Source organism: Rhineura floridana, chromosome 18 (genome assembly GCF_030035675.1).
Source record: "Rhineura floridana isolate rRhiFlo1 chromosome 18, rRhiFlo1.hap2, whole genome shotgun sequence".
NCBI lineage: Eukaryota > Metazoa > Chordata > Lepidosauria > Squamata > Rhineuridae > Rhineura > Rhineura floridana.
In genome coordinates, this window is record NC_084497.1 from 19,664,923 (window position 1) to 19,690,227 (window position 25,305).

The 25,305-nt window shown below is 45.1% G+C and overlaps 2 protein-coding genes across 8 annotated transcripts in view; one reads left to right on the forward strand and one right to left on the reverse strand.

The window, feature by feature from the left end:
- On the forward strand, positions 1–14,934 carry LOC133372919 (F-box only protein 44-like). Of its 2 annotated transcripts, none has more exons than XM_061602107.1 (6): positions 1–169; positions 5,468–5,731; positions 7,570–7,747; positions 8,569–8,664; positions 9,671–9,800; positions 10,010–14,934. In XM_061602107.1, the coding sequence occupies exons 2-6, from the start codon at positions 5,494–5,496 to the stop codon at positions 10,307–10,309; spliced, it is 942 nt and encodes a 313-aa protein (XP_061458091.1). In that variant the 5' UTR covers positions 1–169; positions 5,468–5,493; the 3' UTR covers positions 10,310–14,934. The 2 variants fall into 2 exon arrangements, with proteins under 2 accessions (XP_061458091.1, XP_061458092.1); XM_061602108.1 differs by lacking the exon at positions 1–169 and adding an exon at positions 177–710.
- Positions 13,362–25,305, reverse strand: part of MTOR (mechanistic target of rapamycin kinase) — a 95,810-nt gene continuing 83,866 nt past the window's right edge. For 5 of the 6 annotated variants that reach the window (XM_061602106.1, XM_061602103.1, XM_061602105.1 and 2 more), the window contains 15 exons: positions 24,493–24,675; positions 22,880–23,014; positions 22,554–22,728; positions 21,429–21,564; positions 20,758–20,905; positions 20,254–20,376; positions 18,960–19,042; positions 18,256–18,328; positions 17,664–17,738; positions 17,065–17,200; positions 16,852–16,917; positions 15,955–16,035; positions 15,324–15,404; positions 14,719–14,824; positions 13,362–14,293 (listed from right to left, as the gene is read on the reverse strand). In XM_061602106.1, coding sequence (XP_061458090.1) covers positions 14,278–14,293; positions 14,719–14,824; positions 15,324–15,404; positions 15,955–16,035; positions 16,852–16,917; positions 17,065–17,200; positions 17,664–17,738; positions 18,256–18,328; positions 18,960–19,042; positions 20,254–20,376; positions 20,758–20,905; positions 21,429–21,564; positions 22,554–22,728; positions 22,880–23,014; positions 24,493–24,675 — 1,617 coding nt within the window. In that variant the 3' untranslated portion in view covers positions 13,362–14,277. The remainder of the gene's footprint in view (positions 14,294–14,718; positions 14,825–15,323; positions 15,405–15,954; positions 16,036–16,851; positions 16,918–17,064; positions 17,201–17,663; positions 17,739–18,255; positions 18,329–18,959; positions 19,043–20,253; positions 20,377–20,757; positions 20,906–21,428; positions 21,565–22,553; positions 22,729–22,879; positions 23,015–24,492; positions 24,676–25,305) is intronic. The other variant, XM_061602104.1, reaches the window with a different exon arrangement.

Below are 25,305 nucleotides of genomic sequence, written 5' to 3' on the forward strand. Positions count from 1 at the left end.
GGAGGAGGAGCCGCCGCCGCCGGCGGCCCCGCCCCGGAGGAGGCGAGGCAGCTGGAGAGAAACAGTTCCTGGTTCTCTTTTCCCGTACGCCATTCTTCTGGTGCTGGATGCTGAGCGAGGCATAGCCTGATCTTCGTCCGAGCTGTATCCTGCGCCCTTCCTAGCCCAGGTAAACGCCCCAAAGGGTCTTCTGTGCAGCTCCTCTCAGGGCAGCGGAGGGCGTCTTAGGCAGGAGCCGAGTTATTTTTTACTCAGAGTAGACCCACTGAAACGAATGGACCTCGGTTAGATAACTAGCTAGCTTTATTACGATCATAGACCAGCATACAAATACACATCTTCAAAAAAGCAATTTTCGTTAAAAGTCAGCTTGACAGTTCTAACAAAGTTTATTAAAAACTAGTTCTAAATCTTATACAAGCTACGAAATTATCAAAGTTATTCTGCAGAGAAAAGCAGCAGCACAAAACCTGGCTACCTTAGCTGATACTTGGGGAGTTTGGTCAGATAAAAGGAATTTGACATAAAAAGCCTCATCTCCGCCAGGAATTTTTTGTAAAATTGGGGTGATTAAAATGGATTGAAGGTCACGATAAAAAATAAGCAATGGAGTAAAACATGACCTACAGACTCTACAACCCCCTCATCACAAGGACACACCCGCTCATCATATGGAACTGTTTTAAACCTGCCATCCAAGAGTGCTGAAGGTAAGATGTTAAACTTGGCTAGCATAAACGCTTTTCTAAATTTAGGGATGGTCAGGGTAGCTAAATAGTGAGCGGGAACAAATGGCCTTGTGTTAAATCTAAAATCAGGGTAAGCTGCGGCCAAGGATAAATGACTTTGAAATTCAGTATCAAGAATTCGTTAGAGAATGCATATTTTTGCTCTGGAGTAGCCTAGCGCAAGAATCGTAGAGGGAGAATATCCTAAGCTTAGTAGTTTAATGTCTAAATATTTATTCCATTTTGACTGAAAGACGTCAGTTAACGTAGATGGAGCCAGGCCCACGTGCGCAAACATCATTTTTAGCCAAAATTTAATTTTGCACATCCATATACAGGCTTCTGTTGTGGTGAGCCCAGCTTCTAGACGTAGAATAGGGTTGGGGACACAGCATGGAGTGCCAAATATAGATCTCAAAAATTTAGTTTGGACAATTTCAAAAGGGGCATAGTTATCGTAATCACACATTTGTGAGCCGTATAGCTACTGAGCAATGACTTTGGCCACAAAGGCCTGTATGGCTGCTGGAACGTACTGACCCCCTTTAGAATAATAAAAGGAGCGCCTTTGCACTTCTCTGAGCATTGCCAGTGGCGTTTTTTGCTTGAAGTCGCCATGTTCCTGATGAGTGTAGTGTCATCCCTAAATATCTGTAAGATGTTACCTGCTCTATTGAGTGCTCATTTATCTGCCATCGATGCTTTACCCTCTTTCTGGAAAAAAACTATAACTTTCGATTTATCATAATTAATTATCAGGAGTTTTTTTTTACAATACTTGGCGAGGGCACTCAACAAGCATCTCAACCCAATACATGTCAACGATCAAAGAACTACGTCATCGGCATGAAGAAGAATGGACAGAGGCCTCTTTGACAGTCTAGGATGATGAGAGCAAATCGGTGCCAAGCCTTTGACCAGGGAGTTAATATAAAAATTAAACAATGTGCGGGCTAAAATTATTATTGCACCTTACACGTAGATGGGTATTTTCATATAAACACCGTATAAGTGTCAAGAGGCACCTATCAATGTTGGTGGCCTCAAGTTTCTCCCAAAGTCTATCTCTTGGAATCAGGTCAAAAGCTGATATAAAGTCAATGAAAGCCGAATAAAGGGCTCCCCTGGAATTAGCCATGTATTTTTCCACCAGATGTTGTAAAACAAGGCCATGATCCATAGTGGAGCGTTCCGCTCTGAAACCAGCCTGTTCATCGGCCAGAATGTTTTCTTGTTCTAACCAGGCTTGCAATTTCTCATGTAAATGGCTGGCGTATAACTTGCTAACAATATTTAGCAGGCTGATGGGTCTGTAGTTGGCAGGGTCAGATCTTATACCTTTTTTATAGATGGGGATGATTATAGCAAGACCCCAGTCCTCTGGAATACAAGCAGAATGGTCTATGCTTGTAAAAAGAGCTGCTAATACTGGTGCCCACCACTCTGTATTGGATTTAAATACCTTGGAAGGGATGTTGTCAGCCCCAGGAGCTTTGCCCATTTTCAATTTGGCAATTAGGTTGGAAACTTCCTTGACGGTGACAGGTGGCCATTCAGGAAGGCCATTTATATCAGATTTGGGCGTTTGATGTTGTGTCTGTTCCCTTGCGTAGATTTTACTAAAATGCAATTCCCAGGCGTTCACTGAGATATGGTAGTCCAAATTGACTGAAGATTTAGGCCATCCCTTTGCGACCATCTTCCAAAAGGTAGTTGAATCCTTTAGTCTAGATGCTTTCAGCAAGCACTGCCAGTTTTCTTTTTGTGCTTGTCTCTTTTTCCCTTTAATTAGGTGTTTGTAACGTTTCTTCAGCTCCAGCCATTCTGTGAGTAATGTCGGAGAGTTTTTATCTCTGTATGCTTTGTATTTTGCAATTAGCAGTTTTTTCAAAGCTACACATTCGTGATCAAACCAAGATTTGGACTTACATACAGAGCTAAAGCTCTTGATCATAGGTTTAGGGGACAAACCATTTTGTAGGGCCAGGATCAATTGCTGGAAAGTCTCAAGAGCAGTTTTCACAGAGGTCGCTGATATTACAACTTCTCGGAGGCGAAGGCACCTGTCTGAATTTAATATTCCTTTTAAGTTGTTTTCTAACTTGGCTGACCACCTAATGAGTGTTGGGCGTATTTCAAACTCTTCATCCAGAATTGGCTCCTGTTCAGCATAAATAGTTTGATTACTACAGTACAAAGAGAGGGCTAGAGGTAGATGGTCACTTTCGGAGCGATTGTCTACTACACACGTAGACGCTGCATGAAACAAATCGTAGGAGACGATGAAAAAATCGATGGTAGACGCTCCAAGACCAGATAGAAAGGTAAATTCACCATTACTATCTCCTTCCACACACCCATTAGCCAATAATAAATTCAGTTTATTCAGCATTTGCATAAGGCATAGTCCGGGATAGCTGTAACCTTTATCTTTCGATTGTCTAACCGGTACTTCGAAGGCCCCCTCTATTGCCGGCACTATCTCTTGAAAGCACGAGTAGAGAGCCTCATCGCTCAGACCTATTCTGGCATTGAAGTCTCCCGCAACGATCACCAAGGCTTCCGGATATAGAGTTGTCATCTTAACTATATATTCTTCTAGTCTTAGCATAACGGCCTTCACTAGTTTTTTTTTGCGACACGGGGGGAGAACAGACATTTATAAGCGATAGCCGAGCCCAATTAAACTTGATCACTAAAGAAGTTGCTAGCCCCACCAGGGGGTCTGGTTTGAAGATGGAAGCTCGTAAGTTTGTGGAAATAAGCGTACTCAGACGTCCTTTGGGTCGCCCTCCCTTAGTACTTGGAGTTGCTTCCAGCGAATAAGTTGTGAAGCCGTTTAAATCGAGTTCCCCATCTAACCAGGTCTCTTGAAAGAGAACAACAGCAGCGCAATGATTAGTGTGAATTAAAGGCTTCTATAGGAGTAAAGCAGGAGAGATAAGGCAAATGGTCCCTTGTATATCAAATACCGGGTCTTTGAAGAGCTTTTGATGTCACAGATGCTAAAAGTTAAGTGCAATTATTTATAACTTATGATGGTAACTTACTTGAAATAGCTCTGAATACAACCCAAGCCGCAACAGAGGCAGGGTGGTGAAACATTGTCTTAAACAAAGCAATCATCCAGGGTCAGCCAGTGGAGACAAACGAAAGTGCTCAAAGCCAATTAGGATTGAAGTTGATATACAACGATCCAGAGATGTTAGATATTGGGTGTTAAATTAGAATCCTTAAAAGATAGAGAGTGGAGCTCCTAACACAGCGTCCTTCTAGATCGCCATCTTGCCTCCATCCGCCGGACCTCAATTAGTCATGCCCATTAGTTTCAATGGGTCTGCACTGAGTAGGACTAATAGAATGGGAGCCAGCGAGGTTTTATTTCCTAAGAAGGGTTTGCACCTGTTTTCCAGGGCAGAGGTGCTGGTGACAGATGGTGCCTCTGAGCATGTCCAGAGTGCCCCTCCCCCATTAACCTGCCACCTGTTCATGGCCTCCTAAAGGTAGAGAAGGGAAACTGAGGGATCCTCATAATGTGTGAAAGGGGCTACTTGAGTCCATGCAAAACAGCTGGAACTGAAATTCAAGAATAATGGGCCTTAGGATTTGGGTGGCACTTTAATTTAATTAAATGTATTAAATGTACATCCTGCCCTTCTTCCCAGGAGAGGCCCAGGGCAGCAAATAAGCAGTAAAACACTAAAAGCATCTTTACAACATCTTAGAACGTCTTTAAAAACAATTCCAGCACGGATGCAGACGGGGATAAGGTCTTTACTTAAAAGTCTTGTTGGAAGAGGAAGGTCTTAAACGGAGACGGCACCTGTTTAATACTTAAGGGGGAGGGAATTCCAAAGTGTCAGTGCCACAACAGCGAAGGTCCGCTTCCTATGTTGTGCGGAACGGCCTTCCTGATGAGATGGTATCTGCAGGAGGCCCTCGTCTGCAGAGCGCAGTGATCCACTGGGTATACATAAGCGTCAAGACGGTCTTTCAGGTGTTTTGTTTGCTGTCCCTGCAACAAGCCCTGTGAGGTAACCTAGTGGCCTTATGCAGCTGCCGGATTTCACTCTCTTTGCATTTCTGGACTAGGTGGGTATTTGGGGTTTGATCCAGCCGGGGCTGCTGTGTTCTGTTAAACCTCCCCATTGCTGAGAAGAGGATGGGGTGCGTGCAAATGCAGCCCTCCAGGCTTCTCTGTCTGGCCCTTGGGACCCTCTCTGCACCACTCTCCTTTCTGAGCTACGCTCTCTCTTCCCAGGCCATACCCCTCGTTAGCTCTGCTTCACATCTTTGAGTGTTTTTGCCTGGCCTGAATGTGCCCTTGAACTCTGACCTCTTGCTGGCTTGGAGGGGAGGGTAAGAGAGGGGTGTGCGTGACTGTGGGTAGAAACACTTTTTTTTTTTTGCTCTGCCCACTTTTGCCTCTGGCCATGCCCACCAATGGCATGTGGCCCCCAGAAGGCTGCCCGGAACAGAATGTGGCCCTTGTGCTGAAAAAGATTCCTCACGCCTGGTCTAAGGCCATATCTGCAACAGAGACAAAGTTTGACCTGGGCACCTTCCCCATCTGTTGTTCTCCTGCGTTTAGGGTTTTTCTGCGGCCTGGATGCAGCTTTGACATCAAGGAGGACGTCAGATCGTTGTCTGTTTCCTGCAAATGGCCTTTGCTTGACCATTTCTCCTTTCTTGTGATTCATTCTCTCTCTCTCTCTCTCTCTCCTGTTTTTTCTTTGCAGACAGCCAAGGCTTCTTCCAAACGGAGATGGCGAACATTGGAGATTTGCCAAATGACATCATGCTAGACATCTTCTCCCTGGTCCCGATGAATGAACTGATTCTCAACTGCCGGCTGGTTTGCTCCCAGTGGCGAGAACTGGTGGATTTGCCGATTCTGTGGAAGTGCAAATATCGACAGAAAAACGACAACCTTAAGAAGTCAAAGGCCTTCTACGTTTTATCCCACTTGGAGAGGAACTTAATCAGGAATCCTTGTGGCGAAGGTGGGTCCCTTTTTTTTTTTTTTTACTTATGAGAATAAAATATTTTTAAAAAAATAATCATCCCAGACAGAAAGCAGATTCACAAAAGTCTTTCTGAAAGCATCTGGTATAACCCTTACTGGGACTGCAGATTGGTGGGAGATGGCAGGTTTGATTTCTCCTCTCCATTAAGCAACCTCCTTGTCTGTGGAAAGCAAGCATCTCAGAGAGGCCAGGAGGCTGGTCCAGTAGGGTGGCTAGGGCCCCGCCCCACCAACTTCAGTCTGCCCTCAGCCAGCCCCCAACTGCCTGCTTTCTTCCTTACAGCCAGTCTAGGGGGTGGCCCTGGCTGTCTGCTTCCTCCTCCTTAATCCCTGTAGAATGCAACAGAGGGGAAGATGGCGGCAAAACTAAAATTAGTTGGTTCTACCTGCACTGGCTCTGGCACCATCTAATGTTGGGCTCCCTTTATTCCACCCTACCAATCCCAATGGGCCTCATCTGCCAACGGGGTAAGCAAGATATCTCTCCCTCCCCCCAAGTTTTCTGCGTGCAGTGAATGTTTTTATATAATGGAACCTTCCAATTTTGCCTGTGCCCAAAAAGGAGAGCTGGACTGCACAATGTTTCTGAGTGAGAAACTCAGGGGACTTCTATATATGAATGAGAAAAGGGTTTAAGCTCGTTCCCGGATTGGAAATAAGTAAGATCTTGTGCACGAACGTTAGGAAGAATGCAGTTGGAAGCTCCTATTTTTCAACATATGCAGATTCAAACGTATTTTAAGTGGTTTTGAATGCAGTAGAAACAGCAGCATTTGGACTGTGCTATGAGGCTAAATGGTTAGTAACCAGACATTGCAGTTCTGGGGAACCTCCGGCCAAATTAAGACCTCCAGACAGAGAGGGCTCCCTCTAGGTCACATACCCCTCTCACCAGATGATGCCCCTAACTGCCCTAACATCGTACCCTCCTTGGGAGTCTTTGCATGGCTAGAATGCATCCTTAAACTCTGATCATTCCTGTTGCTTCCTTGGATGGTGGATAGAAAGAGGTGTGGTGTGTGTGCGTGTGTAGAAACCAGTACAAAGGCAAAATGTTTGTTTGTTGCTCTGTCCACTTTTTCTTCCCTCAAGGAAGGAAACAGCAGTTTGTTTAATGTTAAACCAATAACTGCAGATAACAAAAGTTTAATAATAAAAGAGCCTGGTTCTGGAAAACGCCTGTAAAATTTGGTCGAAGCAGTCTTCTAGTTCTTGATGGTGCTATGAACGAGTAAAAAGAACAATCGTCATGTTGTTTCCAGCTATGCTGTGACCACTGTGACATGCTTCCTATCCTGTTTACCATTTAGGTGAAATCAAACTTGGGGCCCCTGCAGGTATCCTTTTTGTCATGCATTCCTGATTATTTGCACTCCTGATGGTTATCGGGGAAGTTATATGCGACCCTGCGTTCAATACCGTTTGTGCTTGCAAAAGGTTCAGGGCAGGCGTACTGCTTCATTGCCAATCCATGAATGTCCCGTTAGCTTCCTGCCAAAATCCTGTAACTTTTTATACCACACATCTTGGTTTTTCTCTCTCTCTTGTTCTGTTGCGCTATAGACAACAATCGTGTGGCAACACTGTGTAAGCTTCACAGAACAACTAATGAAGCGGAATGATGTGTGGACACTCCAGTATAGATCCACCACTAATGCACTGTTATTCTGGCAACGATGCGCTGCAGAAGACACCCACAGTCTGGGGGGCTCCCCGTTAGAAATCTGACCGTAACTGGCAGATGCTATCCTATGTGATACTCCCATCTGCGGAAAGCTTCTCCCTTCATCATTCCCATTTCTCGATTTTCCACAGAGGGCTTGGACTTCTGGGAAACTGAGACACCTCCAAGGGGCCAGTGGAAAATGAAGGAAGTGTCAGAAATGGATTCATCAAAACTCCAGAAGTGGGACATCCTTCAGAGACATTTTTATGTGAAAGATGACGCTATCCCCTATCAGGAGGTTAACACATGCTTTGCGGCATGCAGTGGGTGAGGAGCGTAGCCATGGTTAGGCGGAAATTCATTCGGCGATCGGGAAGGGGTTCTGCATTTTCTGCATGTACGTAGCACCTCACCCCCAAATGCAATAATCACAATAATTACATCACGGATGGGAAGCTGTGGCCCTCTAGATCACTGTTCTTTAACCTTGGGTCTCCAGATGTTGTTGGACTACAACTCCCATCATCCCCAGACAGCATGGTCAATGGTCAGGGATGATGGGAGTTGTAGTCCATCAACTTCTGGAGACTCAGGATTGAAGAACAGTGCTCTAGATATTGTTGGAGTCCAGGTCCAGCCAGGGGTGATGGGAGTTGGGGTCCACCAGCGTCTGAAGGGGCAAAGCCCATCCCTGCTTTAAAGTTTGCAAACATAAGAAGTACCTCTCAGGATTAGGCTAAAGCCCCATATAATTGTGCGAAGTATGGAATTTGCTTCTACAGGAGGCAGTGATGGCCACCAACGTGGATGGCTTTAAAAGAGGATTAGACAAATCCATGGAGGACAGGGCTATCAATGGCCACTAACCATGATAGCTACACTCTGCCGCCATGGTTGGAGGCAATGTTTCTGAACACCAGTTGCTGGAAACTGCAGGAGAGGAGAATGCTCTGGTTGGCCAGTGAAAACAGGATGTTGGACTAGTTGGGCCTCTGGCCTGATCCAACAGGCTCTTCTTATGTCCTTATGCTTCCTACAACATTCAGCCAAATCAGTGTGGGTAGCGGCCACAAGCAGGTTTTGAAAGCAGCACTGTCCAAACTGTAGTTACTGATGGTGTTTCTTAATCACTTTAATACGTGCCTCAGGCTCTGTGTTAAGTCTCAACTCATCACCTTGAAGGATGAAGGCTACTGGGATGAGCTGATGGATGAGGCCAGGCCCACTATTGTGGTGAAGGACTGGTAAGTGTTGGAGTATCCTGGCCATGGGATGAGTGGGGATGTGGCACCTTCTGGGTCTCAGTTTCTGTCTAATTCAGTGGGGCAGTGACAGAGTGGACTTGATCTGAGGGTACAACTTTTCATGATATGTAAAAGGTTTTCATGATGGAGGAAACTGGCGTCCTCCCTCCCAGCTAGTAGAAGGGAAATGATGTGCTACCCCTGGGACTGGGTAGATGCCAATTTTACGGGGAAGCAGCGTGTGGTATTGGAGGCCAGATTCTGTGCACGTTTGAAGGAGAAAAGGCAAGTTTCTGGACTCCTTTTACTAACTGTAAGGCAAGAATGGGGAGCTTCAGCTTCTGGTCCTTTAGTTGTTGGACTCCAGCTCCCATCAGCCCCAGCCAGCATGGCCAACGATCAGAGATGATGGGAGTTCAGCAACATCTGGACGGCCAATGGTTCCCCATACCTAGACTACAACTCCCACCAGCCTCAGCCAGGCTAATGATGAGAGATGATGGAAGTTGGAGTCTAGCAATATTAGAAGGGCACAGGTTCCCCTTCCTTGCTGTAATGAGATGAGTGAAGGCTACCATTGGCCCTCACCCTCCATGAAGGCTGAGAAGGGGCATCTGTGTTCCTGGATCTCTCCGGTACCCAACTCCTCTTGGCAATTTGGAGTTCAAATTTGATAGCAGAAGTTCTGATTGGGGGTCTGAGCCCTTTATTAATTTCTCTGGGTTGTATCCACTAAGAATAAACCCACTGAAATCAACAGACGTGGCTAACTTAGCCCCAGTAATCTCAATGGGTCTACTCAGAGTAAAGCTTAGTTGGATGCAACCCAATACTTCCAAGTCATGTGCACTGCCAGAGGGCTGCTGACAAGACAAGCGCACCGGCATCACGGGTCTTCTCACTTCATTTTCCCTTCCCAGGGCTAAAGGGTGGTGCTTGATTTAATACTTGGCATCTTCTCTCTTCCATCCCCCCTGCAAATCTTTTCCGCCCTTAAAATAAATAGGTTTTATGGTGTTCTTGGTCACCGCTACCAGCTGTCTGTAAAGCTCTTGTCTGCAGACTTCAAAGTGATCAGAGAATATTGTTCCAAAGACTTGTACGACTGCTATTTGGAAGATGAAGAATGGCGCGAGGTAGAGTAAGCCTGATTTGAAAGGGCTGGACTATGGCCTATGAGCATATGGTCAATGGTTCCTTGTTTGGGGGTGGGCAGGGCGGAGTATTTATTTACTAAATGTATATCCTGCCCTTCCTCCCAGCAGGAGCCCACCTAACACTGTATAATCTTCCTTAAACCATACTGCTATCATGACTCCCCCCCCCCCCGGTCTCTCGTCTTCAGGTTTCGCACACGTTTTGCAACTTTCCTGCCGGAGTCCGCCACATCTTTTTCCAACACCAAAGCCAAAATGTCAGTTGGCAGGAATCTGGATATCTGATGAGAACAGCCAAGCTTCTGAGACTAGCCAGATGCATGAAGATAGACCGCAGGATGAGAATCACCAAAAGCAGTGTCACTATTGGCCCGTTTTCCTTGGACAAACGAATGTACTATAAGGATGGCAGAGATATGACAAGCTGTAGCTTTGTACACTTCTGGGGGGTCCAGTGCCCCTGCCGCGGCAACTATATCCACTGGTAAAAAGGCTTTTTAGAGCACCTTCGTTCTCTTCTGCAAATCCTGGGTGGGGTTCTCCCCACTCCTCTTAAAATTTGCACCTGTCATAGTCCTGATTTCAGATGTCCTCTGCTTATCTCAAGTTGCATCTGTGCTCTCTCTATAACAAGCACTTCTGAATGTTAAAGAACATTCTGGGTCTTATAGATGGGTTGGATAGAAGGAGGATGGAAGCTGGCTCTGGAATCGAAATGGTGTTTCAGGTAGTGAACGATCCTCTGTTTTCACAGCAAAATGTGGAGAGACACTGATGAGCGAGCATCACTACCCATATTAGGGTTTTCACTCCCACCGAGCATATAAAATAACAATTCGTTTGTGTTCAGCATAGTTAATGGGCCATTGATTGTTGTTGTCTCTTGCATTGTCTGACGTTCTGCCTTTACTTTTTTTGGGGGGGAGGGAGAAAGGGAACACTCTTTGTGGACTCTGTATTTCTAAGGTGACCATGGCATACCTGTGATGATGTGGCCTGTGTCCCAGGAAAGCTTCTGCTGAAATGATTGTGTTTGTCCTCAAGATTAGCGAATGACTGCTGGTTCCATTTGCTGCAAAAGTTTCAAATGATTGCCTTTTTGAAATGCATGTCTTTTGCTCTCAGGGTCTATGTAGAATTGTCACAGGCTGCATTTCATTGCCATTTGATCCTGCTGTTTACATTTTCCCCCCTGTACACTTGTGTGTATATGTGTAATCTTTGTGCGGTCTGTCTGTCTAATCTACACTGAGGACAGCACTTTATGCATCTGACAAAGTTGACTCTAGCCCATGAAAAATATCCGCCGTAATAAATTTGTCAGACTTTAAAAAGATACCACAAGACTTTTTTTTTTAATCTAACAAACTTGCATGGCTACCCATCAGAAAGATTTTGATGGCATCTACTGCTGGGTTGCAGGGATTCACAAGGGGAATGACACGTCTGGAAACAGGGATTTCCAGGCCTCAGAAAAATAAGGAGTTTGGCCAAGTTAGTTGATCAAAATAAAACCCAGCCAATTTCCATCACAACTTACTGTTATTACCATCCAGGCCCCAAGTCCACCAACAACTCTACCTAACTGCTTACCTGTTTCTCTCTTTTTCTTGCCAGAGGGAACAGTCTGAAACTTGAGAACTGAGGTCAACAACCATCAAGGACTGGCAGATACACCCTCTAGCATCCCTAAGATAATGGATTTTGTGTTAGATTTCAACTGCAAATTGCTTTAGCTGAAAAGTAGGGTATAGATATGGTAAATCAATTAAAGTATTTTGCCTTTTGTCCCAACTTGAGCTCAAGATAAAAATATGGGCTTTGTAAGTGGTCTATCCAGGCACTAACCATTATCACAGTTGCTTTATTTAGATCATAGGCTTGAAGATAGGGGTTGGGAGCATGCATGGACCTTCATATATTGTTGGACTCCAGTTCACATCAACCCCCAGCCAGCAAGGCCACTTGGTCAGGGATAATTGGAATCCAATAACATCCTCAGGGCCAGATTTCCCCACCTGTCCTATAGGTGAGCAGCATTGTTTACATGCTATATAAATAATCACAACACTTTTTTCCAGTAGTTGACCTGAAATATTGGAGGATGGGTTGAGTCAATGAAGCCCACTTACAGTGCAATCCTATGCAAGTCTACTCAGAGGCAAGCTCTATGGAGTTGAATGGGTCTTTCTCTCAGGAAAGTGTATGTGAGAGACAGAGAATGAACATGAATGAATGGAGAGATAAGGTGTCCAGATCCATTTTTGGCTTTGGTTTGACTGCTTCCCCACAAGAAAGTATGTCTCTCAACCCTGGCTGCATCAGGTTGCAACCTGTGTGTGTGTTATGTGCTTTCAAGTCGATTACGACTTATGGCGATCCTATGAATCAGCAATGTCCAATAGCATCTGTTATAAACCACCCTGTTTGGATCTTGTAAGTTCAGGTCTGTGGCTTCCTTTATGGAATCAAGCCATCTCTTGTTTGGCCTTCCTCTTTTTCTACTCCCTTCTGTTTTTCCCAGCATTATTGTCTTTTCTGGTGAATCATGTCTTCCCATTATGTGTCCAAAGTATAACCTCCGTTTCATCATTTTAGCTTCTAGTGATAGTTCTGGTTTAATTGTTCTAACACAAAATTATTTGTCTTTTTCACGGTCCATGGTCTGTGCAACGCTCTCCTCCAACAACACATTCGAAATGAGTTGATTTTTCTCCTATCCAATTTTTTTACTGTCCGATTTTCACATCCATAGAGATCGGGAATACCATGGTCTGAATGATCCTGACTGGTGTTCAGTGATACATCTTTGCATTTGAGGACCTTTTCTAGTTCTCTCATAGCTGTCCTCCCCAGTCCTAGCCACCTTTTGATTTCTTAACTATTGTCTCCATTTTGTTAATGACTGTGTCAAGGTATTGATAATCCTAAATGTGTTATATTCAAAATCTTTAAATATTCTGAGAAGTTATTATTGGGGATGTTGACAGCAGGCTGGCATTGGTTATCAGAAAAACTTATGAGGACTAACATCGGATAGCTCCAAATAGACTTGAAGGAATCACTCATCCATTTATCTCCTTTTGACAGTGTGCATTCAAACTCATTAAATTATATCCACGGATGAGATAGTGAAGTAACGTGGTACAGTCCGAAGTGTGGAGATGGTGCAAAGTGCCAGGGGGACCTTTTGTTATACAAATGCTGCAAAGAAATGAAATAAGACTCTATCAACTCCTTTTTCATGTGGGGGGAATTGCATGAAACTTGCACCCCATGGGAAAATGCAAGTTTACAAGCCTTCTTTCTAACCTGCTAGGTTTTTCATTTGGGGATGCAATTTTCATGTATGAAAGGGTGTAACCATGTATTTTCTGACAGATGACTCTCAGAGTGAATCTGAGGTGGCACGAGTTCCCCTGGGTGAGGACTGTACCACCTTGCCATTGCAATACATGAATTGGCCTAGGGGTGTTTCCCTGCTCACCTGCCCCCCTTCCCTTGAATCATGAAGTCATGGATGAAAACACGTTCAGAATCCAGCTTCACACAGTTTGGCGTACTTTATTGGCACAAAAATATCCAACTACAACATGGCATCTAAACAATAGTACACTTTTGTTGTGTATTTTGCTTTATATTTGTTTCATTAATAAATTCCTGGCATTAGGCTTCCGCTCTAGTGTTTTTAAGCACCCAGTTTTCCTCTTCCAGGACTGTGAATGGTTTTAGGCTCAGCACTGATGCGTCCCACTAACTTCTCTCTCTTTGCTCAGTGCCAGCGTGGAAGACTCCCCAGAGGTACGAACTTGTATTTTACAATATCCCTTTCCTACTATGATGTTCTGCTCCTATAGAGCCTTTGATAATTTTTTCCATGCAGGTTTAGTCAGAAAAATGCTATAATTGTGTCTTCCACCACAAGTGTCAGTCACCATCTGTTTTGGGTCATGTTTTGAGACAGGTCAGGTATGCCAAGCTAAGAGTAACAGACTGCAATTCCTCAGAGGCCACTGTGCCTTTGCAAAACCTAATCAAGGTCACTTAGGTCATGGAAGTGAATTCACTACCACTTGACCATGTTACTGGGTCATGCTTTCTGTATCTTGAAAATATGGTCTGTCACCATTTTTGCTGAGTCGTCCCCCAGCGACTAAATTAGCCAGTGTCTGGTCAGTATCAGTTTTGTTTTAAACCACTCTGGAACCTCCACTGTGATTTATTATGGACCTGCCCACCCCCTCATCCCACACACACCAGCAGCTGTAAATCACCTTAAAACAACTTTTAATATACAGAGAAGTTCTTATTTACAGTTCAACATATTTGACAAAAGGCAATTCCTACCCTCACCCTACCTCCAACATCCTCATTCCCTTCTCACTTCTGAGAAGAAACATGTTTGGAGTGAGAAAAGCCTCTAGAAGGCTGTGGATGATTCCTCACAAGTCTTCTGTTACCAAAAAGGGCACCTAAAGGGAGAATGGGAAAAGGGGGGACCAGATTTATTTATTATTTATTTCATTTATACCCCAGCTTTTTTTCCATGACAGAAACCCAAAGGCAGCTTACATATGATCCCCAGGCAGTCTCCCATCCAGGCACTGACCAGACCTGACCCTGAGATGTGAAACATTGGCTCTTGATTTGGCCACGATATCCCAATACAAGCATGGCAAACCAACTTCTACAGCCAAGTCGGGTTTCTAAGAAAAACTGAGTGGGAATATTTAATACTATTTCATATACCTGCAACATATATTATAGCCCTTCATCCATGCGTGGAATGTGCTCCCCAAAGATGAACAAACAAGCTGTTTTATATAATGGTTTCCCATTTAGGTGTCTCATTAACAGACAGAATGAACAATGAGCCGTTTTGACGTTAGAAACTCACCATCCGATGTAGCACTGGCAAAGGTTCTCGTGGGAGGTAGCCTGTTTAATTAGGAGTTCTACTTGGGTGGGCACATCCAGTGTTTCGTCATGAGAAAAGTCTCGTCCTTTGCAATGAGAGAGCGTGAGAGAAAGCAAAATGAGGATGCTTGCAAGCTAAGCTCACCTGCATGTTTTTGTTGCTCTTGAACAGAACCAAATATAAAAAGTAATGGCGTGGAATTGTGTATAATAAAGAGGAAGAAAGTATACAAGTATCCATTATTGATTTTCCACAACTTTTCCCTGTCCCCCCCCCAAGAAATAACTTTTCCCTTCTAGAAGAATGAGATTCAGCTTAAGATTGTTGGCCCTTATCCAGCCCATTCCTCCCTCCAGATTTAGCATCCTTGCCCTGCACTTCCCTTCTCTCCCACCACCATTTCCCTTGAGCTGAATTTTAGATCGTAAGCTCTTTGCGGCAGAACCCTGTCCTTTCCTACAGCACTATGCACAATGATGGTGCTATCTATATAAATAAGTAATAAACGCTGATAAAGCACCTGAATTCCATTATAATATATGTAGTATATGTGTGTTTGCCTTGTGTGTTGATGCATTACTTACCAGTGAGTTTATCACGGACTCTGTTGATAATCTGTATAGCCTTTTTATTCAGAGCCTCTGGTTTCACAAGACCATCTCCTACTAGAAGGCAAAACAAAGGGCCAACATTAAGACCTGAAAACCCACATAAATGTACAGCGGTGTCATAAAGCCCGCAGCCCACTTCCCCCAACAGGGTTAGAAGAGAACAAAATCAGGCCAGTGATAGGTTGAAATCATAGAATCATATAATAGTAGAGTTGGAAGGGGCCTCTAAGGCCATCAAGTCCAACTCCCTGCTCAGTCCAGGAATCCAAAGCATTCCCGACAGATGGCTGTCCTGCTGCCTCTTGAAGGCCTCCAGTGTCAGAGAGCCCGCTACCTCTCTAGGTAATTGATTCCATTGTCGTATGGCTCTAACAGTTAGGAAGTTTTTCCTGATGTCCAGTCGAAATCTGGCTTCCTGCAACTTGAGCTCATTATTCCGTGTCCTGCACTCTGGGGCGATCGAGAAGAGATCCCGGCCCTTCTCTGTGTGACAACCTTTCAAGTACTTGAAGAGTGCTATCATATCTCCCCTCTGTCTTCTCTTCTCCGGGCTAAAGCAGAAGGTTAGTTTGGGTTAGTTTGTACAGTTCTGGTCTAAACTTACTGAAGGAATGGATGGATTCAGGCACTGTGGTCCCAGCTTTCTTGTGGGCAGTTTCACCAAGCTCGACACTGTCCAGCATTTCTAATAGGAGGGAAGGATGTTCAGACCAAAAGACAATGCAGAGATAGAGAAAGAGATTCATTCCATGACTCTTCCCTGTGCTGAGCTGCCTCGTTTCAAGCAGCCACTGTGCCTCCTCTCTGTTTGGCCCTCAAGACTCTTCCCCACCCCTGCTCTGCACCCTCCTCAAGTGCATTTGCCTGGTTAGAATGTGCCCTTGAACTGTGATAACATCTCTTGCTTGCCAGGATGGAGGGGTTTGTTTGTGTACAGGAATGTGGGGGCTAGGATGCAACCTACTGTGCAAAGGTAAGAGTGGTCATCTGTTGCCCTGCCCACTTTTGTCTCTGGCTCCGCCCATGTGGCATGCCGCCCCTGGAAGGGTGTGCATGAGGGAATGTGGTTGAAAAAGTTCCCCACCGCTGCCACGGAGCAAGACAGACAGCATGGGGCTAAGCACTTGGCTGGTAGAGGTTACACGAGCAGGGACAGCCTTTTGCAGCTTTGGCTGTACCACTGCCCACTCCTGCACAAGAGGAGCACCTTCACGCTACACTCAGGTGCCATGGAGCAGCTTCACTGTTCCCACTTACCAGACTATCCCTCTCATCTCCCCACCCTGCCCGAGAGTAATTGTATGTCACAGGTGGAGGGGAAAAGGGCAAACTGTTCAAGGCCTGATTTAGGAAAACCCAAGGGCTTTTGGCCAAGGAATCTTGGATCCACCAAGCTTCTTGTTGCAGTCTATTCAGGGGAGGGAAAAGAACGTTGGCTCTATCCAAATGAGGAATACCCCCAAAGAGAGAAACAAAAATGCACCGTTTGGCCGCTACTCACCGACTGACTGGCCAGCAGAGTAGGAGTCTGTCCGTGTCCGTGATCGCTTATTGCCTTTTGTGTTTGCTGCAAAAACAGAGGGAGCAAAGTGGAAGCATTGCAGGTTTTCCTTACAAATCTTTATTCTCCTGAAAGTGGCTACATCTCTTGCTAATCCCAGTTCCTAAATTCGTCTTCTGCCTCATTTCTCCCGGCAACTTCAGGTCAACTTACTGTCCATCAGTCTCCAGTTAAGCAAGGGGTCATAGACAAAGGCTTCCAGCACAGCCATGACACTGTCCTTGTGCTCTCGCAGGACCTCCATGACTGTGTGGCAAGTGATTCTGTAGTTTCCATCTAAGCCAGTCACCTGTGAAAAGAGGCAGGAAAGAGGAAATATTTATGAGTTGCTTCCTAAAACGTACATGCCACTCTGCTGTGGTACATTGCAGGGAAGATCTACAGTGGATAAGCAAGATGCCTTTGAGGAAAGCGTGGCCAGATGCTGGCCTTCTCATTCAGGAGCCCACAATCAACCTCCAGACCAGGATGGCGAACCTGTGGCCCTCCAAATGTTGTTGGACTCCCAAGTCCCAGGTAGCATGTCCAGTGGTCAGTGATGATGGGAATTGTAGTTCAGCAACATCTGGAAGCCACTAGGCTCCCCATCCTTGTTCCAAAGTAAAGAAAACAACTGAACTGAAAGTTGCCTGCTGAGAGAGAAAAACAGGAGGAAAAATGTCTATAGCGTTCTGATTATTTCCATATCCTGTGTAGCTCCACCCTGCGAGACAGTTCTTCTCCTGCTTACAAAACAGGCAGCCCCCAATTACCTCCATGGCATTCGTCAACATCCTTGTTAGCCTGAAAGGAATCTTCTCGGGGAACTTCTCTCTGGTCATTGCCACCTAAACCAGGATGGAAGAAAGACCATTAAATGAAGATGCTGATGGTCCAGGATTCTTAGGGACAAAAAGGGATTAGTAGAATTCCCTCTCATTTTAATTTTAACTTAAAACTAACCGGAGTCGTCCGTCCTTACCCAAGTAGGATCAGGGGAGCAGCGCTAAAAAGGAGAAGATGTCTAACTCCTTGTGCCATTTCCTTTATCACCGCCCTGCTTTAGCTGCTCTTAACTCCACAGCCAAAAACATACAGGTCTTTGCTTTCAAAGTACAAATTAAAACACTGGGAGATCTGATAGCACATGGTCTGTTTTGACTCCTAGTTGATAATGGAAGACTTTCTTCAGGGATGGGTACGCAGATGTTGTTGGACTCCAGCTCCCATCAGCCAACATGCCCAATGGTCAGGGATGGTGGGAGTTGTAGTATAGCTGGAGGATCACAGTTTTTCCATCCTCAGCTTCCTTCCCCCTGTGCCTTCATACTACTTTTTTTTCCTTTCCAAAAAACAGAGTCTCACCTCAAAACAGTCTCCAAAGTCAATGTGCAGAATCTTGCCACTTAGTCTGTCAAGCATAAGGTTGGAGGGATGCCTGTTGAAGGAACAGAACAGTAAGTGGTACATTATTCTCCACAAGCTCCTTGATCTCCCTCCACCGTATTGTAACTGGGCCTTTATTGACTCGTGACTTTATTAACTAGTGACTTTAGTAACTCGTGACTTTAATAACTCGTGACTGCAGCACGAGTATGCTTTAAATGCATGTTCTTTCCGTTTTAGCACTACCTCCATTTCCCTCCAATGTGGCAAATTTTAGGCTGTAATCTCTGGGACAGGAACCTGTCCTTACTCTGCTTTGTCGTCATTTATTGTTATCCTGTTTTAAACCAGGAGTGAGGAATCTCGGGCCCTCTAGATATTGTTGGACTCCCAACTTCCATCGGCCCCAGACAGCAAGGCCAAGGGTCAGGGATGACTGGAGTTGGGAGGCCAACAACATCTGGAGGGCTGCAAGTTCTCCACCCCCATTTTAGCCAGCTGTAAGCGGATTTGGTTGAAAGGCAGGGTAGAAATATTTTAGAGCCAGAATGGTAGGTTGACCTATTGGCAGCTGATGTCCGGAGACAAGGAGGCGGATCTTACTGCCCACTGTCCCCTTCCAGGTCCAAGGATTGGTTTGATTATTAGATGTCTTGTTTTAAAGGAAAGGCAGTGTCACTTGCCTGTCACCAAGGCCCAAAATGTAACCGACCATTGACATCACTGCTAATGATCGAGTATAATTTGTTCTTCTGTCAAACCACACCTAAGGAGGAACACAGATTACAAAGTGAATCGAAAGATCAGAGCAAAACGCACTCATCAGAGAACTGATTGGGGGGTGGACATTAAGGAGCAAATTCAACACCTGTTAAATTTATGCTAAGGAATGCCAACCAGAGATTGGGCTGGTTAATTTTTAGAGCTATGTGTTGTACTCAAATGTTTGAGCTATTCAGAGCAGACCCATTGAAATTAATGGACACAACTGACTTAGGTTTATTCATTTCAGTGGGTCTACTCTGACAGCCAGTGTGGTGTAGTGGTTAAGGTGTTGGACTATGACCTGGGAGACCAGGGTTCGAATCCCAACATAGCCATGAAGCTCCCTGGGTGACCTTGGGCCAGTCACTGCCTCTCAGCCTCATGAAAACCCGATTCATAGGGTCGCCATAAGTGGGAATCGACTTGAAGGCAGTACACACACACACACACACACTGTGATCTGGCTGGATACAACCCAGTGTGCAATTCAGAGCCTACCCTGCTCTCCTGAACACCCCATCTTCCTACCAAACCCACATAGCTATGAATTTCAAGTGCCCACTGTGATCCTGCTTTCCTCTCAGAACCTGAACTATTAACTTTCTACAAAAGACCCTTCCGCTTCCCTGCATGACCAATGGCTAAGTGGGCTTATATGAAAACAGTCACTTTTTTAGAGTTTTGTATTCACACACAGAGACGCAAACTGCGGCTGTTGACTGCGGATCTTCCATTTCAAGCCATTTCATTTGTTTCTTGCTAGCAGCAAGTTCAAAGTAATTTTGCCTGACATATGTTTTTAAACTTTGAGTCCTTCATATTTTCTCTTACATTGGGCCAGTTTGGAGGGTTGGAAACCAGACTCAGATTCCTCTCCTCTCTTCTCTCCTGGATTGCGCAAACCAAAGTTTACCTAATGCGAATGTCACAGTAAACCCTGGCTTGCTTAAAACCAGGAAACGAGGGGAGGAAATTAGAGTGTGTGAGACCAAGACTTACTTCAATCTTCCTAACCATGGTTTGAAATTGAACCAGCTCTCTAGAAATCATGCCGTATCTCACTCCAGGGAATTTAAAGTGGCCAGTGGGCATACGATTTTGTTGGCTGGCATATGTATTCTACAAATCCTGCTGCTTCATTAACTCACTGGTGCACAAGATATATTTAAAAATCTGCAAGAGTGATCAGGATGCATCCAGAGCTGGCTGTACCTCAGAGCTGGGACTCTTCAGCCACAGAAGTTTGGCGAGATCATCCCCAGCAGTATTATTTACAGCATGTTCAAACACCTCCACCTTCTGCATCAGAGTGAGGTGATCGTAATCAGGAGCCATCTGAAAATAATCAGGGGAAACAATAGCATGAATCAGCTGCTGCATTTCTCAAGGGGTCAAGAAAATAAATTTTACAAGGTATGGGAAAGAAACATAGGAAGCTGCCTTACTGAGTCAAACCACTGGGCCATCCAGCTCAGTAATATCTATGCTGACTGGCAGCAGTTCTCTAGGGTCTCAGACTGAAGTTTTTCACAGCCCTATGTGGCGATGCCAGGAATCAAACCCAGACACCCAAACGTGTTCTACAACTGAATTGCGATTCTTCCCTGCAAAAGAGCTCCAAGGCACAGCTACCTAAACAGGTTCAGCAGCACATATCCTAAAACTCTTCCCCTCTATGAAGATCTTAGAGAGCTTTTATGGCGGCTGAGGACTTACCCTCAGCATGATGCGGTGTTCAATGTTGAGCAGAATTTTCTTTTTTTCTCTGTAGTCGCGGATGAGTGCGTGCAGAGTGTCACAGTGGGGAACCCAGCCTATAAGCCCAGAGTTTGTAGAAAGTGGGATAACGGCGTATCTTTGGATGCTGGAACCAAGAGGAGGAGGAGGACATTCAACTTTATTAAAACGCTGCGTTCTGCAAACGGGCTGAACATTCAAGTCCACCAGCTCAAGAATCAAGGTAAACCCATTTCACAAGACTACCCTTGCAACTGAGTCACACAATCTGCCTCTTGTCTGCTCCTCTGTTGTGCCGGCAAGCATCAAGTAGTAAACACCCTTTTTTTATGCCACTTACATCACTTCCTCCACAATGCTGTCAATTAAAGTATCTCCTACTCTTTAAACCTGGACTGGCAGGTATCGTAGCTCCATCCAAGTCAATACATGGCAACACTATTGGCAGCTTTTGACTATGGCTTTTCCTACTCAAGTCTCCCTAAAGGCATTATCCTACAAACTTTAATTTAAAAAAAAATACAGTCTGTATTTCTTAAAGTGGTGTGGTTTTAGTAAAAACACTTTGAACAATGAGATCTGGCTGCCCCATCTTTGTTGGAAATACACTTATCCCAATAGCTCACAAGGCTAGGTTTCCTTCAGCACACCTGAGGTTTTTACGGAGGGATGTTGGGTCGTTGGCTAACAGGGTGTTCACAAGGCCAAAAAGTTGCATCACTCTTTCATCCTGACGCAGATCCTCATGGCCCTTCAGAAGAAACACGAATTCATGTCCGTTGCTTCCTGTATGGGAAGAGGAGGGTCTCTTAAGTTGTGTAAATGCAGATAGAGGTTTGGCAGGGGGGGCAGTTAGGTAAGAAGATGCTCCCTAGTTAAATTGGTGAGCGTCACGCCACCCCAAAGAAGGTTGTGTGCTCTCTCACCTGTGCCATGTGGCTTTCATAGCACTGTATACTATTCTGTTTCTTTCAGTTCGTTGTCGTCAAACAAAAGGTCATACTGCTTTTGTAGAGCTCTTTAAGGTCAGTACAAAAAGTGTTAGAATAGTAAGCAGGATTGCGTTCCTGTCACCTTCTTATGCTGAATGATTAAGCCTTTTTACTTTTTGAATGTTATGCCTACTCTAGTGTCCTGTTTCTCGCAGTAGCCAGTGGGATGTCTCTAGCCCAGGGCTGAGGAACCTTTTTCAGACAGAGGGCCGCATTCCGGGGACCATATGGCAGTGGTGGCCAGAGCCGAGGCAAAAGTGGGTGAAGCATGAAATGTGCTTTTTTACTTTACTACATACACACTCTTCTCCATCCAGGCAACCATGAAGCATTATCAGAGCTTAAGGTCACATTCCTGCCAGGCAAAACCACTCAAGGAGTATATGAAGTAGGACTGGTAAAGCATGTGTCCTGGGGAAGAGTCCTGAGGGCCAGATTTGGCCCCTGGGTCTGAGGTTCCCCACCCCTGCTCTACACATTCTGTTTAGCTACTATGGCCAATAGCCATTAACAAGACCTATACATTTGACAGGCTGTGGGTTGTATCCAATACTAGCTCTCCTTAGAGCCATTGAAGTTAATGATCATAACTAACTTAGGGCCATTAATTTCAATGGGTCTACTCTCAGTAGAACTTTGTTGGAAACAACCTTGCGAGTACATATATTATTGTTTTTTAAACCATCTAAGCCACTGGTCATCAGAGCAGCAGAGAGAGATGAAACCAAAGCAGGGAAGAGGGTATGTATGGCTCTTGACGCATTAAAAAAAACAACTTCTCACCCATTAATGTTAATTTCCTTGGTCTCTGTTTGGATGTGATGACTTGCAGTGACGGAGCAATGGACTGAATGCGGATGATTTGCTGGTTGGGGTCATACGTCCCCGGGACTGCCAGCTCCAAATCTCGGCACATCAGGAGTTTGGGTGAAACGTACTGGAGCTCCAAGGAAGTCAGCTGGCAGAGCGGAGGCAAACCAGACAGACAAAAACATGAGATTTTAATACAGGTGATTTGAAGTTCTCAGTGAAGACTCAGCAATGGTAGATCCTCACCCCCCCACACACACACACACCAACGAGGGAGGAACTGCTTCCTCTCGCCCTACCTGAGGCAGCTGCTTTGAGATACGCCTGAACACATGGTAATAGAGATCCCAGGCTTGGGTGAGGTCCTTGACGTTTCCTGATTTCATGTATTTCCTGCACCACTCCTGCGCCTCCATCAGATCTCTACCATAAGCCTGTAGAGGAAGAAGAAAACAAATTAAAAATAGCCCATTGTAAACCACCTCTGAATGCCTCTTGCCATGTAAACCCTATGAATATATATGTATCTAAAAATACTCATAGGGTCGCCATAAGTCATAATTGACTTGAAGGCATATAACAACAAAACTGTGGTTACTGGCTAAAGTGAAAGAGAGACAGCTGGGTTGTATTCAGTACTGTAGTGGAAAATTCAAAAATGCAGAGTCCCTTCATGACCGTTACAGCCACACCACCTTTCCCACTTTCCCTCATCTCCCTTGCTCTCCCTGTCATCTTGTGAGTCCACACTCCACTACAACAGACGTCGCTAGGAGCCAATCAACATGAACTGTGTGTTAGCTATTGAGAAGAGTCTTCTCAGTGGCTGACTCACCTGCTTTCACTCTGATTGGCTCCAATCAGCATGAAAGGACAAGGACTCTTCTCAGTAGCTAACACACGCTCCCTTTTCATGCTGATTGGTTCATGCTTAGGGACCTGGCTGGGACCCTGCTCCCAAAAAAGTAATGGGTCTACGACCCACCCACCCCCGTGATCCCAGACAACTACACCCTAGATGTATTACCATATGGCATTAAACTGTGCTTAATACCTTCTCTAAAGGTAGGTAGTCTGTCTCAACCTGCATGACTTTTTTTTTTGGTCTTCCTTTTACTAATCCTCATTCAGAGCTAGCAGCTTATTACTTGTTACCTCCAACAGACAGTTTCGGAGATACACAGCAAAAGCAAAAGGAGCGAGGTGTGACACCTTGTAATTAGTTGTGCGTGTATAGCAGGGACAGGGAACTGGTGGTCCTCCAGATGTTTTTGGGACTCCAGCTCCCATCAGCCCCAGTCAATGGTCAGGGTTGATGTAGCCCAGAGCTTGGGAAAGTTACTTTTTTGAACTATAACTCCCATCAGTCCAATCCAGTGGCCATGCTGGCTGGGGCTGATGGGAGTTGTGGTTCAAAAAAGTAACTTTTCCAAGCTCTGATGTAGCCTAACAACATCTGGAGGGGCCACAGATTCCCCATCCCTGATGTATAAAGGCTGAAGCTGCTCAATTCAGGAATAAAACTTTCCTAATGTGAACTGGAGACAGCCAGTGTGGCCTAGTGGTTAGAGTGTTGGACTACGACCTGGGAGACCAGGGATCGAATCCTCACACAGCCATGAAGCTCACTGGGTGACCTTGGACCAGTCACTGCCTCTTAGCCTCAGAGGAGGGCAATGGTAAACCCCCCTCTGAATACCGCTTACCATGAAAACCCTATTCATAGGGTCACCATAAGTCAGGATCGACTTGAAGGCAGTCCAATGTGAACTAGACAATTGGAATAAAGCTGTATATAAAAGGAGCACATGATAATAGAGATCCCAGGCTCTAAATAAAATCAAGAATAAACGATTTGTTTTTCCTGGAGTTATGGCGGACCAGAGCATTTTTAAACTCTTTGTTTTCATACCTGGTTGAAGGAGGTTTCCTTCAGGGTCTGTGGTCCACGCTCCATCATGGCGTGCAGGGGCTCCAGCACCTCCAACATTCCCTTGACGTTCCTCTCTCCGAAATAGAGGCGGGATGCCTCTTCCAGCCCTTCGTGCCACATCTCATGCCAGAGGATGGCCACACGGATGAGTTCTTCGCTCACCTGGATAGGATATGAAATATAAACCATTTCTTCATACCTTGGACAAGCCCCCCCCCTCCAATTCAGGATAGTTTCCTGAGGCAACAGCCGTTCTCAGGAGGCTAACTGCAGCTCTACCATCAGAGATTAACAGTCCTCCTGGCTGACCACTAGAGGGAGCTTAAAGAGCATCTCACAGCATCATGGTACTAGACATACTGTTGTGCAACTTCCACATCAGCACTCAAATGCAAAAGCCTACTTTACTAGAATATACATTTCCATTTATTTATTTAAAGCCTTTTGACTCCCCCCAAAAGGCTCCCAGAGCAGCATTCAATGAAGAAACATTTCTCTCACACATTCTGTCTCCCATTAATTTCCATATAACTGCAAGTACATGGGAGCTTTAAAAAAATAGGTTGCATCCAGTTAAGTTCTGCTCAGAGCAGACCCACTGAAATTAATGAACCTAAATCGGCCATGCCCATTAACAGTTCTAGACTGGTATACAACCCAATGTATTAAATTTCTTAAATCTTGACCTTGAAATTGCGAGGTGCGGGGAGAAGAGAAGGCCGAGTCTTTTAGTAGGGAAAGTGAAGATTACGAAGAGCCCTGAAGCTGGATGAGGCCCAAGGTCCATCTGGG

Coding starts and splice junctions, on each gene's coding strand:
- LOC133372919 (XM_061602107.1), top strand. CDS start 5,494: ATGGCGAACATTGGAGATTTGCCAAATGACATCATGCTAGACATCTTC. Junction 8,665..9,670: donor ACTATTGTGGTGAAGGACTG/GTAAGTGTTGGA, acceptor TAAAATAAATAG/GTTTTATGGTGTTCTTGGTC. Junction 9,801..10,009: donor AAGATGAAGAATGGCGCGAG/GTAGAGTAAGCC, acceptor TCTCGTCTTCAG/GTTTCGCACACGTTTTGCAA.